Raw genomic sequence first — 18,860 nt, 5'->3', positions numbered from 1 at the left:
AATCAAGGTAGGAATTCAAAGCCCTGCCATAAGCCCCCCAAATACTGCCAAGCTTTCCCTTTTTAACACCAAGGACATTTTCAGAGCAGCAAGAGATGTGAATTTATAGTATAGTCCTGACTCTCCTAAGATGAGACTCCTGCACTAATAACAAGCAACACTTTGCACTCAATACCATGCTTTTCCTCCCATCAACACAGTGCGTGTCTTCATTATTTACATATATCACTACAACACTTCACCCTATCCCTAAGGCAGGACCTTACGTACCATTTCACTGAACAAATGCCTGCCTTTTAAGTCAGCAGCAGCAACTGAAAGCAAGAGGCAGCAACACCAACCCAGAGCACTCCTGGGGCATCAGGAGAGGCACACAGGGAAGATGTGCATGATGTCTCCTTTCATCCATCCCCAAACTGATCCAACACCTCAGTTTACAAATGGCAAGCATAGCTCAAGCAGATGACTTTCAACACACAGTCAAATACACGTTTTTAACAGAACTGCTCTGGAGAGTCACAGCTGGGAGGTTTGAGGACCATGGGTTGCACACCCACAAACTAGACAATTTCAGGGATAGTATTTTTACCTGTTTAAAAACACTGGGTAGAAATAAAACGATTTTTAGTGTAATGTGGGAGAAGCTCCTAGGATCTTATATGTCAAGGAATTATTATGCAGATCCAACAACCATTACTCAGTGAAAAACTGGCAGCATCTACAGTATGAATCCAAGGTTCCTGAGGGGAGAGGGGAGTTTTTCAAATTTATCAGAATGTCCTGGACACACATGCACTTTCTCTGCCAACATTTTCCTTTAAATGGGACTGGTAAGCTCTGGGACTAATGGAATGAACCAGAGGTATGTTACCAAAGGTTTAATAAGAAGTTCCCTATAATTTGCCAGTTGTGTCAGCATAATGCATCTGACTGTGTCCAGAAAGATGCATCTCTCAGACACAATCCAGAACTTCCACAGCTGGCTCCTCCGTGCCCGCCACAATCTTCAGCCCATTGCTCCTGACTCCTGGCTCACAAGGGTCTCTCTGCCACAATGCTTGATGGGTGCTGCTGTCTATAGCTCCCTTATTCTGCAGCTGCAAGAGAGGCAGCAGAAGAAAGGTATTTTTCTTACGGTATTCACCAAATTAGAATCATTACAATAAAATGCAGCTGTGCCACATAACCACAGGCTGGTGGAGGGCAGCAGGAACCTCTGGAGATCATCCAGTCCAGCTCCCTGCTCAAAGCAGGGTCAACTACAGCAGACTGCTTGGAGCCACATCCAGCGGGGTTTTGAATAGTTCCAAGGATGGAGACACCATAACCTCTTTGTGCAACCTGTACCAGTGCTCAACCACTCTTAGAATAAAAAAGTTTTTTCTTATGTTTAAATGGAATTTTTCATATTTCAGTTTGTGCCTACTGTCTCTTGTCCTGTTACTGAGCACCACTGAGAAGAGACTGTATCCATCTTTACTTCCCCCATCAGGTACTTATACACACGGATAAGATCCCCCTGTGCCTTCTCTTCTTCAGGCTGCACAACCTCAGCTCTCGTAGCCTCTCCTCACATACTAGAGGCTTCATTCCTGGTGTCCAGCTGGACTTTGTGCTGCTCATCATAACCCTCTGAGCTCAACACCTCAGCCAATTTTCAGTCCATCTCACTGTCCACTTATCTAATCCATATTTCACCAGGTTGTCAATGAGGATGTTATGAGAGGCACTGCCAAAAGCCTTACTAAAGTCAAGGCATAGAACATCCACTGCTTTTCCGTCAAGGTCCAAGGCAGTCATCTGGTTTTAGAAGGCTGTTAGGTCGGTCAATCCATGCTTGACCAACCTAATAAGGGGACTTCATAAATCCGTACTGACGACTCCCAATCACCTCCTTGTCATTCATATATTTAAAAACAGTTTCCAGGATTACTTGCTCCACCACCTTCTCAGAGACTGAGGTGAGGCTGTTTGGCCTATAGATTCCCTGAAGACAGGAATGAATCTTGCTTTCTTCCAGCCCTCAGGAACACCCCCTGATTGCCACAACCTTTCAAAGAATTGAGAGTGGCCTCACAATGACATCAGCCAATGATGCGTCCCATCATGTCCCATGGACTTGTACATGTTCAGTTTGTTCAAATGTCCTGATCCTCCTTCATGGAGGGTAGGTTTTAATTGTTCAAGACTTTCCCACTGGTCTCAGGGCCTTGGATTCCTGAAGACAAGTCTCACCAGTAAAGACCAGGGCAAAGAACACATTAAGTATCTTGGCCTTTTCCATGTCCTTTGTCACCCGGTCCCCTGCTCCAAGAGTTTATAACAAGATTATTTTTAAAAAAGCAAAGAACAGAACCAGTCATTTGAAATTTTCACTCCCACTCTGTGGTCTTCAGTTGTACTTACCCGACCTATAGCGCTCATCACGTGACCCTGAGGACCTGCGACGGTGATAGCGAGAGGAAGAGGACGGAGTAACAGGAGTTCGACGTTCTTGTGGTAATGCCTGGTCCACCCCTGCATTAATAAAAAAAACCAAGCAGCTCATTGTGATTGAATTTCAGAAGCTTAATAGTGAGGAGGAGTTCAGCCTACGCTAGAAGTAGAAAGTGAACACTCAGTGGCTAAACCATGTCATGTCAATTGGATACACAGTACTTGCCTCTAGTCAGCTTTTCTGGTGTGGTTATTTTCCTGGTTCGCTCTAAGACAAATTTTTTCCAGGCTCACAGACTACATATGAAGAGCACACGACAATAAGTTTGGTGGTGGCTTTTTTTCCAAAACAGGTGACCTTTCTTAAAGTAGTAACCAGGAAATATTTTAACGTGCTAATAAAGGTGGATATCACTGCAATGGATCTCAAAGCTTTCCTGCAAATTGGTTAAAAGCAGTTCCTAAGAAGACTTAGCCAGTGCATATTGCCTAAAACCTCACGCAGTTGGATGGTATCAGCTGGTGACAACACAATACTAATCTATGGAAACTAGATACCCTGTGGCAAGAGAACTATATTAATATCTATAGGCATTTTCAGCTACCAAGGGCCAGAAAGTAAACAATAACTGCACCAAACCAGGATAAAAATAGTAATCTGTTCCAGCAAGACAATAAAAATAACTCAGCTTTATAATATATACCTGCAGCATCTCGATATGCCAGGCCTAAACATCCAGTATTTAAGATTCAAACTTTGTATTCATGCCTAACCTATAGCAAATTTGCTTTTTTTAAAAAAATAAGTATTTTCTTGAAGGCTCCTTCAACGACAGTAGTGGTACAACAGCAGTATTGTGTATAAACACTTCTAGAAACTAATGTCCCTTGGTAACTTCCAGAGAAGAATGAAGTGAATTACTTAAGCAAGAAAATTCAAACAAATAGGAGAAGAATATGCCACTGAATGCATCTGCAACGGTGGCATAATACACCACCCTGCTCTCTTCCAGAGGAGAACCTGAGCAGACAGGCCCAGTAGGTGATGCATTCAGCTTAAAGGTAGTAAAGCACAAAGCCTTAGGTGCTGTGATGCACAGGGGCAAAAAAACAGGAGTACCTACAGAAATGAAATTAATTCTTTCCTTTTATTTTTTTCCTTTAAAAAGTAGTTACACACCCTGTGTAACTGTAGGGACAGAACTAAAACCGGCCTCTTGCGCTTAGGGTTGACGGTAGGAAAGATCTGATAAATTATTTAATGAATTTATTAATAATTAAGTATTCAAATGGGTGGCTAATAAATTGAAATTGGATTCAACAAAACAGTGCTTGGAAATACTTTTGTATTTTTCAATTAAAACACAATGTAAAAACTCTCCACTATGATTTCTGAACTACTCAATGCCTGCTTATTGGAGAGGGGTAAGAGTTTACTTTTTTGAAAACAAGAATTTTTATGTAGAATGCAGACCAACAGAAAATGCTATGTTGACTTCAGTGAGTGTCTATTATGTTTCAAGAGACTCTTTAAAAAGCAACTTTTTAAAAAGTTGGCATTGTACACTTATTTTTTTGTGAAAATAAATTGAACTCAGAATAGAGGTTCTCTCTTAAATCTTTGGAATATCAGCAATGTCAAGTCTGCTTTGATTTTGTGGACAAGTGGCTGGTTGGTTAAAAGTCATGCTTGGAGTAAAATCTCATAGGTGCATAAAAGACAGAGTGAATCCATAAATTTTCTTCTACTCAGATTGTGATTAATAATTCATATTCTTAAATCAAATAAAATGTCTTCATTTAACTGCTGTGTCTCCACACTATAGTACTGTATAATTTCACTTGCCCTCAAGCCTTCATATTCTTTAAGGCAGGTGAACCTAATTTTTGAGTTATTGAAATAATCAGAAGAAATATTTTCTCCTCATTTGTATATTTAGAGTTTTTCCTTCTTTATTAGGTCACCTGGAGAACCAGCAATATAAAGTTAACAATAACATTGATTTTGACTGAAAACTTTTTACAAAATTATGTTTCAGTCTGTACAAGATGTAAACCACCATTACTCATCTCAGTCCTTACCCATACTGTCAGGAATGACATACTCCCTGAAAATCACACATATTTACAAAAATCCTAAAAAACCCACACCCAATAATTGTGCACCTAAAATTACTGCTGTGTGACAGAGGTTTTGTGAGGCAAGAAGTGCCACTATGTCTCCATGGCCAATGACTTGTGCAGGGCAACAGCATGTGGAGAAGAACAAACAAAAATAATTGAGATGTTGCTATTGAAGTACAGCATCATGTTTATGGACTAAATGCATCCTTCCAACAACAAAATCACATGCAATAGGCTTTAGAAACACTCAGAGGAAAATAAATTGTGAGGAAAAGCATCAGTTCAGAGGTGTGCAGCTGCTGTAGGAGACCTTTCAGGTAGACCTGAAAGCCACTGGACAAAATGCGTTCGAGCCTGTGTTTTCCTTCTCCTGGCCATGTGGCTATAAGACACCTCAGGTGTCTCAGTCTCTTCTTCTGCAGCTGTGGGCAGTGCATAAAGCCCTTTTTCAAGGTGTAAAAGAGACAGTGCATGTAAGGTAACCTCAGACGCTGACCCTACCATTGCAGAAGACAGCAGGATGCCCAACAGGCCAGGCAGCACTGCTGCCCAAGGCACCCTGACACTGCAGAAGCTTCCTCCCTCCTCCAGTTCACTGCAGAGATTATGCTGCTACTTGTTCTTACTACAGATACAGAAATCTCTCATCTATTCTTAAAATTAAGACACTTTAAATAGTTTACCTCCCTCCAACTTTCTATGTGTGTGTTCTTCAAGTAAGTCTGTTCCGACACAACGGGTAATACGGAGTCTCTTCATACAGTTAAGAAAGAGTCAGCCCCAACGTCCTACAGTAGCAGTCATTTAAGGCCATAGCAAACTAAATGAGAATATCAAAATATCTTCTGCTTTTATGAGGTCTGGGGATCATTTGATGGCTTTACTTCCCACTTTCTCATGAATATATAAATAGTGAATAAAACTCTACCCGAGTACAGAGCAGGACGTGTGAACCTGGCTCATCGATAGCACTGATTTACATGAGAAACTGAATTCTGCACTAAATACAGAGGAGAAGCTCTCCATCAGCCATCTGCAGGGAGACCTCTCTTTGTACTAAGTTCCATTAACATGAGAAAACAGAAAGCATCGCCCTACTTTGGAGAGACAGTAAGAAACCTGGTGACAGTTCCTACTGAAGGGGCTGGAGCAGGAATTAGCCAGCATGGCCTGGACTCACACCTTCGCTTCCCGAGCACCCACTCCCTCACACAGCACCAGCAATGGGGTGAGACACAGTACACAATAGCAAGAACCTACACGCTGCCACTCCTGAGCGATGGGTAGGAGTAAAAGCCATACAGAATAACGAACACCATGAAATCAGTGAAGTGTTGCAATAAATAGCGAAGCGGTGTTAACAGCAGAGTTTGTTTACCTCCATGAAGGCTCTAGCAATACAGTGCAGTAACCAGCATCTTTTTTTTTTTTCACTTCTACTTCTGAACGTAACTAAACCCAAAGAATTTCACAGCCAGGACACAGGCTCTGTAAGTTAAGTGCTAATGCATGTTCAAGTGCAGCTTCACCCAAATGCATTTGTGAATCAGTGGAAGTGGTGGCATAATGGGCTTTGAGAATTCATACTCAGATCGATTCCTAAATTTAAGGGGGTGGCAGAGCAAAAATGGCTTTCATAAAAGAAAGGACAGTGTCACTCCGGTGCCTTGTGCGCAGACGCAATCACTGTCACTGACAAGCTGGCATCATTCTTAATAAAATCATAGTCTGTGCCAGTCTTGCAGCTAAAGCAGGACTCTAACAGGTAAGTGTAATTAGCACTAATGATTGACTTGTTACAAGTCATGAAGAATTTTAGCAAAATATATATGCCTGAACACAGTTATTTTATATAGAAGGCTGAGAAATCAGTGTTTTATGCTCATCACACTGCATGTAAGCATTATCAAGTACACTGGAGCAAAGAGACATGGTCTTAATACAAGCATTAGTTCTTTTATCTAATGCTGCTAATGTGGGACTCGGCTTGCAGATTAAGACACCTATATTTAGGTGTCTACAAGAAGGTGCTTAAGCTATGCTCCCATTATGAAAAACAGAGACCTAGGCCAGGACTCTGGAGTCTAAACAGAGGTGTCCAATGTCTTTTCAGATGTTGTGGACTATGATACCTGGCTTGACCACAATGGCATGTGTCCCCTCTAAACCCTGGTTTATATGTGCTCGCTCTGTGCAGATGTCTCCGATACCACAGGAAATCCTGAACAGTATTAGACGTGTATCTTCAGGCAACTCCACGAGCCCAGGGGAGCCTGGAGAGCTCTGCAGGTGGTCAGTGGAGGTATCTGCTTTGGAATAGGCTGAAAAGCATCCTGGGTTTCATCAACTGAATTAACTGTGTCTCTTCACATAAGAATAGGAGCTTAAATACTGGGTTCACAGGCAGACAACTTAATGCAGATGTATCAATCTACAAATCCTAACCTGCAAGCTGGATCCTGCCTTGACTGTATTTAGCTAAAAATGCGAGAGCCTCAGTAAAGCTATTTGAGCAACACCACTGCAAGCTGGATAGTTTTATTTTTAAGTGCATGGAAGGCACAAAACTCTCACCTGGAAGCATGCTTCATCTCCTTCTTTCTTTTTTTTTTGCCTTCACCTCTTTGTTCCTCCCTTCTTTATTACTTCTTTTTGTAGCTAAATTGCAGTGCTATGTTCTAATCATGTGGCAATAGCTGCATTGCCCTCTCCAACAGAGGACAATTGTTTCCTTAATGACAGCTGACAAGTTGCTGTGATGTATCTCATTCCTATGTCAAATTTTTGAATCTAAAAATTTTTAAAAGCTGAAAAGTCTAATTGACAAGAAACAGAAGGCATTCTTACACACAGGCTACATTTATTGTTCTAAAACTAACTTAGAGCGTGTGCCCCCAGGACAGAGAGCTGTAGGATAAACACAGCAGCTCCACAGCTAGTGGGAAGGCAGCTAAACGGTGTTCGTAGTGCAGTTTTAAGAAACACTATCTACCTTCCGTTCAAAGTATTTCCTGAGCTTCTATGCAATGGCTGGTGGCTCAGCTTTGAAAGCAAAGCCCAGTGATGAACACACTGTGTATTTTGTAAACAGGTTAAATGTCACACCACCCCCATGGAACTTGTTACTTAGCGTCGCATTTCATTCTTCCCGTCAAATGTACATCTAAGTAATGAATTCACTGGATAAGCCAAAGGAGACTTAAAATGTGATACTCCTAATCAAAGACATCCAGGAAAGTGGAGCCACTTTCTGCTAAATAAATCTGCAGAAAATGGAATTTCTTATTAGATATGTTTAATTAACAATCTTTCCTTCACAGGTGAGCTCTCACACTTACTCCTGCACTTGGTTCTGATTTCAAACAATGTACATACTTCAAATTTATCTTCTTTCCTTATCTCGATCTTGCCTTCCAGCATTTCCTTGCAAGCTTTAGCTTTCAGTTCAAGCTTAGCATGGCTATTGTGGGCTTCTTTTTTCTCTCCATTATCTCAGTGATGGTGGACATGACATTACAGCTCCAATTCACATGTGATGTTTGATTTCCATTTTTCTCTAGATAGTCCCACAGCTTCAGTGTACCATTTGAAGATTCTTTCAGGAGAGTATGTAGAAAAATGCTAGCTATCTATTCACATAGCAAACACATTCACTAATGTGCTGGTCAGCTTACACTGCAGCCAAATTTTGGGCAATACTGTGAGTTCCAGCAGTTTCTCGTTTTGACAGCGGCACCCAACTCTTCACAGGTCTCCACTGGCTCCACCTCCTCTGCTCCAGCACAGCCAAGCTTTGTTTCAAGGCCCTCAGTTGTCTACTTCCCTTCCTCCATTGCTCACTTCTGACTCAGCCCTCTTTTCTCACCCATTTGTCAGATTTTTAGACCAACATCTTCATGTTTCCTCCTATGCTCTTATGTTTCACAGATGGTCTCCATGAACATCAAGAGATATTTCATTGAAATTCTTCAAATTCTTTGAAAAACACCCTGACTCTGATATGTACTAAAAATATCCTCCCCAAAAAATCCATCATGCTGAGTGCTGAAACCACTACCCGCATTACTAACTGATTTCATCATGTACTCATGTTTTCCCTTAGACACATTTTTTGGCCTTACTATTAGGGTGTAAAGTCTTTGAAGGAAGTTATTTTTTGCTCTGCGTTTGAACAAGGTTTAATATTATGAGGTTATTCTGCAGTATAGGAAACAGAAGTGCCATCATAAAACAGAGAATGCATAAAATGATAACTGGGCTCTCAGCCAGCATGGCAAAAGCGAAGCAGTAACCATCACGCTTTAAGTGATGACATCAAGGGGTAGTTCTCAGATGCTTTCAGAATCTTCATTTTTAACCAAACTAGGCTCTGCAAGGCATCCACCAGTTCAAACACAGACTCTTTTTTAAAAACAAGACTTACTAAGTATTCATCTATGTGCCATAGTTTCTCATCTGTGAAACATCTGCCACACTGTTTTCAGAAATGTGTCCAGGAGCTGTGCCATGCACATGCTTTTCAATGAGATCCATGTTCTCAACACAGATGTATGCTTTGAAATGTCCCATCATGGTTATCCCTTGATAAGATCTTTAAGAATTAGGAAGGCAGATGTGATGGGAACACTCATTATGATTAATAAAGTGAATACATGAGGGCTTTTTTTCAATTCCAGAATCAAGCTTTGTTTAAATATTTCCTTGCAATCTCTGCAATCCAAATAAAGTTGCAATCCAAATAATGCCTGTGAAGAGAAAATGCAATTGCAATCTCCAAGTTTAGTCTGTGGAATGCTGAAGGCTAATGTATGCACACATACACATAGAAAAGCATGCCAATGTGTGCACACATTACAGATCTATATAAATATATGTGTCATCTTAGTAACAGAGGCTATGAAAATTGACTCCTGTAATCCTACAGAAAATTGCTTCTTTAGAAGGTAAAGGGATCTTCTGTGTGAATGCATTACCTTCTCCGCACTGTGTGGTTTGAAATCTCCCCATGCTGGTGCTGCTGGGGCTCCAGCAGCAGGAGATGCAGTGATCTGTCTCTAGGCCTGTGAAAGGAGCAGCAGGTGCCTTTTAAACACCGCATCTCCCCTGTTTACTAGCCATAATAAACCGGTCTACATGGTTACGCTACAAATAGAGCTACACTGGTGGTACCAATGATGGGAAATTTCAGAAAGTAATCTAGTGTAGACACAGCACTTGATTAAGAGAGAATGAACCACCCATGTCTAAGCTGTTAGAAGCAAAGCTTAATTGATAACAACATCGTCTCTGTTCTGTGAATGAATAATCAAATTTCCTGGCAAAAGACTGGAAGCAAATTGGGCAAAAACACAGCTTATGGGGGATGCAGGTAATTTAGTTATTTTTCTTCTAGGGAGGGTTTCTCTTAATAGTGTGCACGCAGCCGTCCACATGTTATCTTACTCACAATTGACTGATCTAATCAAGAAAATCTTCAGAAAGATATTCTGAAATAAATGCCGGTTTAAGTGGTTATTCTTTCAGCTCTTGGCTGTTACGTCTCCTCTACAAAGGCAGTAAGAGAAAGGTCACAGAACAAGAGAGACGAGGCTATACGCGCAGATATATATATATATATATATAAAGGTCCGGATTCACTATTATTTTTAGACGTCAGACATACAGGCGTGCTAAGAAAAGCAAAACTACTCAGCACACAGAACATCTCCAGCTACAAACTGACATCCTGAGAAAGCATTTTGAGGAAACAAAGCTGTACTTTTGCCTCCCTAAGTTAAAGCAGGTGGGGATTTAATGGGAAAGAAAAAGGGGGCTCCCCCTACCCCTTCTCCCATTAACATCGCCAAACACAGCATATCCGTTCCGGATTTCTGGACATTCGACAGTCCGTCTGGAACAGTACAAATGTCCTTTGCGTATCTGCAGTCTGTGCAGCATCTGGATGTGTCAGACCTTCTGTGCATGCACTGCGGAGTCAACCTGCAGATGTGCAGCAGACCCAGCACGTCCCCCATGTGTCAGACTCACTGCACGTTTATTGTACAACATATGTGACAATATACTCTCTGGGATTGTCCTGTCAAAAATGAGGAGCCTAAGAGTGAACTCCCAAATCACCTGCTAGAGCATCAACCACATGGTTGCCCAGTTTCACGTTTCATTAATCCCATTCCTGAAAAGTAACAGGTCTCCCTTTCTAAAATGACAGCATCGCAATGAGCACAACAAAAAGACCATATATGTTTATATATGTTATATAGCCAACCCTTCTAACTGCCAACATTTAGCACTTACGTGATTTTATATCATTAATTCTGTTAAACCTGAAATTGCAATTTAAATTTAATCATTCCTATTTTGCAAAAATCTTAGGCAGAGGAAGTTAATCCTGTCAGACTGAGGGAACTTGACTTAGAGCAGCCCCACCTAAGAGGAGAAATACAAACACCACAGTCAGAATCCAATACAGATCACCTCTATAGTATTACAGCAAATTGGTTTGAAAATGAGCAGGGAAGGGTGTCTCCTCTTTTTACTGGCATGTCTTGTCCTGATTGAACTGCAAATCCTGTCTTCCCTCTAGCCATCTCTTACACCATGTCTGGACTGCCTTGTGGGAGCGTGGACAAGCACACAGGCAAGAGTGTGATGTCCTCCATGTGCCCGCATGGTTGGCAAGAGAAAATCTGGTGTCGTGAGGGGCTGTGAATCCTCTGCATCTTTGCTACAAACCCAGGGAGTAGGAGCAGACTGTCTGCCCCCAGCCCCAGGTCACCTCCAGAAGGCAGGACAGGCACCTGCTGAAGGGCACAGCTACGCAGGCATGACTGGGCTCACGCCTTGCCTGTCCACACTGCAGACACGCAGCCCCGCAGCATGTTCTTCCTCCATTCTGCTCTACCAGCCTGATACCCGTTCCTAAAAGTCAGTCTGCTTCTGAATGGTTTTGATACGAGAGGAGCTCAGGCGGTGATCTCTAGTTGAAAATAGCACGGAGTTAGGGGTGCGTGGATTTTTACAGCTTCCTCCGGATTCTGGTGCGCTTGGACCTGTCCAGAGCTCTGTAGAAAGGCAGTGCCGAAAAGGGAATTAGAAACACGTGGTCTCCTGTGTTTCACCAGCTTATTGTACGGGTGAAAGTATCCACAGTATAGAAGCTAGAGAGACGTTAACATGTTCAAATGTTACCAAGAAGGACTATTCCTTCTCCCTTCCCATCACTGCACTCTTAGGCAGACAAAAGTTGGTAACGGCCCTCCAGATGTTGTCCTTCGGTTGTCCTGCCTTTTCACTGGCAGTTCCTAGGCTATCAGAGTGATGTAGGTGTCTACCAGAGGCTTCCGGATGAGGCACAGTTACAGACAGATATGGACTGGAAAAGATACATTCATTGTGCTCACCAAAACGAAAATAAAAGAGAGGCCGGTTTCCTGTCGTGCTGGCTGCTCTCTCTCTAGCGGCCGCTTCCCGGATGTCACAGACACCAATGTTGGCAGTGCGGAGCATTCTTCTGGCAGCTCCTTCACTGTGTTGCAGTCTACACCGTACCGCGGCAGCTCCATTCGCTGCTGTAACAAGTTGAAAAAAACTAATTAATTCATGTTTAGTTTTTTTACATTTGTTACAGCAATGAATGGAGCTGCTGCCCCCATGCAGTAGAGCACACACGCACACGCACACACAGACACTACAGGACACTCACGGAGCCAACGCGGGTCAATGTTCCACGCTGCCAACATGGGCGTTAGTAATGTTAGCAAAGGTGCAGCAAGAGGACTCGATGTCCCAACAGAGGGGAACTGCCTTTGGATTTCCTTCAGTTTGTTTAACACAGTCACAGAATGCAAATCCCTACCACTTCCCAATGCCTCCAACCCCAGCAAAAGAGCCGTGTCCATTTCCATACTGTTTTAAAATACCTTTAAAAAGTCTATGCCCTTTTAATAGTAAGATCCAAGATCACCAAAGCTTATAATTCTTGCAGCTCCCCATCAAAACAGATTACAAGAAAGAAACAAATGACTAATTGGTCATGTATGTGATTATTCAGATATTAACAGAAGCTTTCAAAAGGCAGCATCTGTTTTGTTACCCTATTTCTTCTTGGAAAGGATTAATCTCCCCCTTCCTGGTGAGCAGGGACCTCAAACCATTCAGATGAGTAAAGTCTTAGAAAGACAGTATCAAATTGCATTGTTTCAAGTTTTGTCCAAAAGGTAACACAACAAAACAAACAAAAGGTACAAAGACAGCAAAGACCCAAGCACAAATAATACCAGTTTCTGGAGGAAAACACTTTAATACAGTAGAAGCAGTGCCTTCCACTATAATAAAATAATTCATTTAGCCATCAGCTAAATGACTGAGCTTGATATATGGAAAAGAAAGTAACAAACAATATTTCAGTACTTTTTCTCTTCATCCTATTATCATCTTCCTCCACTCATCCATACCCACACACCCAGTGCAGGATTTTCCGGGAAGTTATAGAGCAGGAAACATTTGCTCCGTTTCTCAGCATGTTTAAAACAGCATTAAATCAGCTACATCCTCAGTCATGACCACTTCAAATTATTGAATGGATCCCACCATGAGACTGGCTTACAGAGATCTCTCTGCTTCTCCTTACACTGAAAAACTTTAATACCACAAGAGAGACCTTGAAAAATAAAGCTCAGAGGGTTCTCCACCTCCTCTCTTTCATCATTACATGCATGATGAATCCCCAACAATTTTACTCAGTGATATAGTTCGACCAGAAGACTATGAGCTTTCTGGAGAAAAAGCTGTTATTTTCTTCTGTAAAGAAAAAAAAAGTTACAACTAAATGTATAAACAAATGCCGGTACCAACTGCACCACTGTGTGGAGGATTAATGTGAGGCAACAGTCTCTCCGTAACTCAGTAAACCTAAGTAGGTCTCATGAGAACATACTGTGAAGACTACTGTATGTCTGACAGTCTGGTCAGACCAATAAATACCCAGAAATTAAATAACTGCACCTCTGGTATTGTAATTCTGTTGATTTGATTTGTTTCATTCTCTAATGGCTCCCAATGGTTCGGAAATGTCAGAGACACCCTCAAATCAGGCTGTATCACGTCAGAAAACAGAGGTGTGTGTAACACTGATGTCTTTTGTGGAGTTCCTGCCTTTGGAGCAGACCAAGTGAAATCCAAGGGCACAAAATACAATTCTGCTATGGAGAATATATATATATGCTAATATATATACACCTGAGGATGAGTGAACAAGGCAGTGCCTCCACACGAGTAGTTTAAATAGAAAACCATCATCTCAACCATAAAGGCAGGATTTTGTAAAAGGAGGAAACTAGTTCCCAGGCCTGCAATAAAAACAGGGCTCAGAGGACAGCCAAACCCAAGCAGAGCCTCCATGAGGACAGTGAGATGCCACGAGCATGTGGGGTACACTCCTGTGAAGTCAACACAAAATGGAAGCCACACCAATGCCTACACCCGCATATTCAACTTCATGATTCAGTGCCTCAGAAGAGTCAAAGAACTCTGAAGAGTTCTTAAATATATACAGTAAATAATTTCAAAGCAGCAATACATTATTAAATTGTTTGAAGATTTTTTTACACCTTTTGGGCAAGTACATGCCACCCATCCCTCAACACTGACACTAAGAATCTATGAAAGATTGGTTGCCCATGTGTTATAGGACAAGCTGAACTCTAGGGATGTTGCTAGTGTCTTTGAAAGGGAGATTTGGGCAGGAAACCCAGAAATGGAGGAGGCACAAAAGCTCCAAGGTTCTCTTCCACTGTTGTGGAAGAGAATGTTCACCTATGTTCAGGAAGCTTTACTTGGCTGAGGTCTTAATGAGTTAGGACACCATGTTTTCCTCTTTATTTCTGCATTACTTACAGCAAACAATGCCTCTCTAATGAGTCTAGGCTGATTTTTATTTTCCAGAAACCACTGCCAAACCCACAGCAACATATGTAAAAAATGTACACACACATCAAAGCAGACATATATATAAAAATATACATAAAATAGATGGAATAAGCTTTTCTGCATAACAATAGCTTTGTTTCTGCCACATAAATTTCTTAAGAGATGCAGATTTTACTGTGGCAACTATAAGTACACTTGACATCTTCATATATCACAAGCACAGATACACGTACCGGGAGGCTGTGGCAGGTAGGCCCCAATTAATTTTGATCTCTTCTTTTCATATCCCTTCTGTGTGATGTCACCTGCCAAGAAAAGAAAAGGAAAATCAGTAAGACATGGATAAAGACAGTGTCTAGCTGCTTAATGGCAGCACCACCAGCTTAGCCACCACTGCACTGTTTGTCTGTCTTGACAATTATAATGAACAAATGAAAAGCACAGTATGATCATTCCATCCAGAAAAAACTCATTTACGCCAGAGCCATCCTGCCAAGTAAATACCCAGCCTTGATTTATTCCAGCACTGGAGTCCAGTGGCACTGAGTTTTAAAACCACTTTGAGATGCTGTCACACAAGCTTTCAAAAGCTACAATGACCTTCACTGGGTTAATAAACAACGGATTGCATAGAGTGCGTGGGCCTGTGGTGGCTGGCAAAACACATCGCTGATTAGCATTTTCTATCATTAATGGGATTTTTCTAATCAAGCATGTAAGGCACAAAAGACTTGAAACTGCTGCTGTATCATTTCTGCAATATAATTTGGCTGATTTCTAAGCAGTATTGAGAGGAACAAAACCAAACCAAAACAAATTACCACAGATCCACTAGAAAATAGTAGCATAAAGACTCTCTGTCTGACTTTCTAATTAAATCTCAAAATTTTGGAGACAAATGTTTGAATTTCTTAAATTCAATTAATATGACCCTTCAATGTGTCTGCAGTTTCCTCAGGAAATATTTTTTTAAAGTAAGGATAAAAAAAAAAAATTCTGTAAAAGTTTCCTAAAAGAAAGTGATGGATAATTACATATGTAGAACAAAACATATACTTTTAGTTTTACTAGAGTTCAGGAGAGGTTTGGCACTGAAGCTGTGATACAGGCCTGGCTCTGGAGCTCTAGATCTACCTTTAATGATTAAAGTGCTTGTTTAAATGTAATTCAAACATCCAGATTCTTCTTTCCAAGTGTGGGAGCACAAATGTACATACGTATACATATGTATTAAAGACAACACAAGCTACTTCAGATGCTAAAAAGAGCGATAGGTTTTACAACGATAAGATTTCTGAAATAACACCATACTCCCTGCCCTTTCAATAACGCATATCTGCTACTGTGAGACGACTCATGCAGTTAAAGTTCACCTGCAACACTGGACTTGTACGTTTGTAAAAGTTTGAGGGCTTAGGAGGGCAGAAACCACAAAAAGCAGTGGAGCTTTGGCAGTAACGTTCAGCTAGATACAGCAACGTGTGTCTGTTCATGTTCTTCGATCCCTATGTTCAACCTTCACGTAAGGAGACCATTTGCCAAGAGGACTCGCAAACTCATTTCAATCCCAGCCACTCTGGTAAATGGCAGCTAAATTAGCGCCAATTTATAGACAGAGCATCCTGTGGGTTGGTCTGAGATCAATAAATACATGAAAACACCTTCAAATGTCATTCCTCGATGAAAGACCTTTTCTTGGGGATAGGTCCAAGAAGCAATAAGGAGGCAAAATTCTGCAAGCCTCTCTGCCAGTGTCCTGAGCCAACCTCTCACCCCTGGTTAAAAAACAGTGCTTAAAATAAGATCTGTCCTCCTCGCTACCATATCTCAAACTGCTCTACAAAAGAAGTCAGCTAAAATATCTGTGTTTTCAAATGAGGAAAGTGAGATGAAGCACTTCAAATGATAACCGCCCCATATTTACCCAGGGAAGAGGTGGCAGACTTGGCAAGAGGACCTAAGCCTTTAAAGTTCAAACCCACTGACTCTTCAAGCACATTTCTTCCCGTTTTGAATACTTCTGGCATGTGTTCTGAAACAAGCTCCCTCTCCATCGTAATCATCAGCTTCTCACAAAACAGACGGTAACTACAGATACCACTTCATTAAAAAGTTTTAATGAAAAAATGTGGTTATTTCTATTTGAAAATTATAAAATATGAACAAATTTTTCTTTTAAAGTTTTGCTAAACAAATTGCGATTAATTTACTGTGCTCCTCAATGCCAAATTCTTATGCATTCCAGACACATCTTAATTTGAGTAAAAATTTGATTTAATTAGTTTACTGTTGCTCTTAAAGGAGAACAGAGATATTTCAACTTCTGGGAGCAAACACCAAGATCATTCAGAATCATCACTAATCTTTCTATAATCATGTTCATCATTACCCTGGTAACCAAATCTAAAAAACATGTAAAAGTAAAACATAAAATCACCAGAATTTTCATTGTACTGTCACTATTTTCATTCTAAGGTGAAGTCAACTGTATCATATAGTCTGGGGAAGTATACAAAACCATTTTATTTATCAGGATTAATGGTATTTGTATTAATTTGTATTTTTTCAGGTAGATTGACTTCAGAATATGAACGATTACCATTAAAATATTATTATAATATATGCAAAACTGTTGCATTTCAAAGCTATCTTGAACTCATTGTATAAGCTCCTAATATATACTAAACACAGCTCAGCAAAAGTTATGTGAGCTTAAACTCTGCTCTTATCATCAATTACCATTCCTTTGCAAATTAATGCAATAATTTTACAAGTATCATATGAGGAAAAAAACCCTTTTCAGTTAGGTCTACCTAACTCATGCTCTTCTACAGTACAATATTGAATTTAGGCTTGGTTTTTGGAGAGTATCAATAGGATTACATGAACCATAGTCCCTTGCCATGAGAATACAGGATTTATACCACCTTTCCCTTTTTAATTAACCCTTCTACTCTGGCAAAGCCAGCAGGCTCTCAGGACTTTGCTGCATGCAAAGTCCAACTCAAAAGACAGCAGGGAAAAGGGTGTCACCCACAATGTCTTTTGGGCAGACAATAGGTGTTGGTTTTTCTATTTATTTACTACACGAACAAACTCTTCAAAGCCCCTGCAAATTTAGACCTCCTCGTTGCATCACGCTCTAGCTTTCTTCTCATGACACCTTTGCCTACTGTGTGGCGCTTCCAAGCCACATTGCAAAGCTGCACAGAACAGCTCTGGGAGGCAAGCCAGTAGGAGCAGGGGACAAGGCTGGCGGCAGGTTACAGGAAAAAGGCCATGGATGAAGGGATGATGAAAAGACTCCAGCACTAAGGACATGCAGGAGCAGAAGGAGCACATGGCTGTAGGGAGCTTTGTATCCCTGGGATGGATCTCCCTGGGACAAGACACCACCATGTAATGTCTGGCAGCTGAAAGGTGGCACCTGCGTTTAGCCCTCTGCTCTGTCTGCCTGTCTCCGTCCTCGGCTCTTGCCCCATTCCCTGGCCCTGGCTCTGCTTCCGAACACTCTGCCCTGCTCCACTACTTCTCAGCTTCATCCCACAGCCGGTCCCCAGGCCCTCGTCCTCCTCGCTCCCTTCCTCCCAGGCTGCATTCACTTCACTGCACTCAAGGTTTCCAGCCTCCTATTTGCATCAGCATTCTCCACGTCTTTTTCCTCTTGGACCTGCTGCTCTTTTCCTCCTCACCTCCACTGGTGATTTGACAGGTTTCCACCATCGGAGGACCACAGATGTATACCCTGGAGGGTGTTGTGTCCTAGGGTCAGTGGAGGAGAGCAAAGCACAAGCTTGAGAGATCTGAACACACCAAGAGTGAGGAACTTTTACCCTGATTTTTTTCTCATCCATATTTAAGGACTGCTGAACAACAGGCATGCAGTACACTGATCCTCTTGCCACCAAACAAGTTCCTTTCTTATTTCTACTCTTCCAGAGAGTCTCTCCAGGCCCAAGAGGAAAAATGCCACTTTTGTAATGAAAGGGACAGCACAAGTGAAAGTCCATCCAACCCTCCAAGGAAGAAGGTTGCCCCGTTGAGTGAGGACCAGGGCTCTGACACTCCGTAATCCTATTGCCATCTCTTTACTTGGATTTGTGCCTGTTTCTGCAACTTCCCAAGTTGCAGACGGCAATGCTCTCCTACATCAGCGCTCACAGACAACAAGTGCTTTGTAGCTGTATTTAGCAAAGCCGCACTGTAGTGCAAGTTCATTTGTCTATGCTCACCACAACGGCTGTTTGCATTATACCTTCCATTTTCTTTGAAAATTTACTGTATTTTTCTCTTTCCTTCAACAGTGTTGGATTTCTGTCTCTTTACAAAGATGGCGGGGCAAAGCCGGGGGAGGCGGGTCAGAGCAATGTAAG

General features: G+C 41.6%; 1 protein-coding gene across 1 annotated transcript in view; it reads right to left on the bottom strand.

The window, feature by feature from the left end:
• LOC104626853 (disco-interacting protein 2 homolog C-like) overlaps positions 1-14,792 on the bottom strand; it is a gene marked incomplete at both ends in the record, with an annotated part of 52,063 nt that extends 37,271 nt beyond the window's left edge. The window contains 2 exons of the mRNA XM_010294878.1: positions 2,407-2,517; positions 14,721-14,792. Of these exons, the coding sequence (XP_010293180.1) occupies positions 2,407-2,517; positions 14,721-14,792 (183 nt within the window). The remainder of the gene's footprint in view (positions 1-2,406; positions 2,518-14,720) is intronic.
• Positions 14,793-18,860: the final 4,068 nt, after the last annotated feature.

Source organism: Phaethon lepturus, unplaced genomic scaffold (genome assembly GCF_000687285.1).
Source record: "Phaethon lepturus isolate BGI_N335 unplaced genomic scaffold, ASM68728v1 scaffold21809, whole genome shotgun sequence".
In the NCBI taxonomy this organism is placed as follows: domain Eukaryota; kingdom Metazoa; phylum Chordata; class Aves; order Phaethontiformes; family Phaethontidae; genus Phaethon; species Phaethon lepturus.
This window is presented reverse-complemented; position numbering and strand designations above follow the sequence as displayed.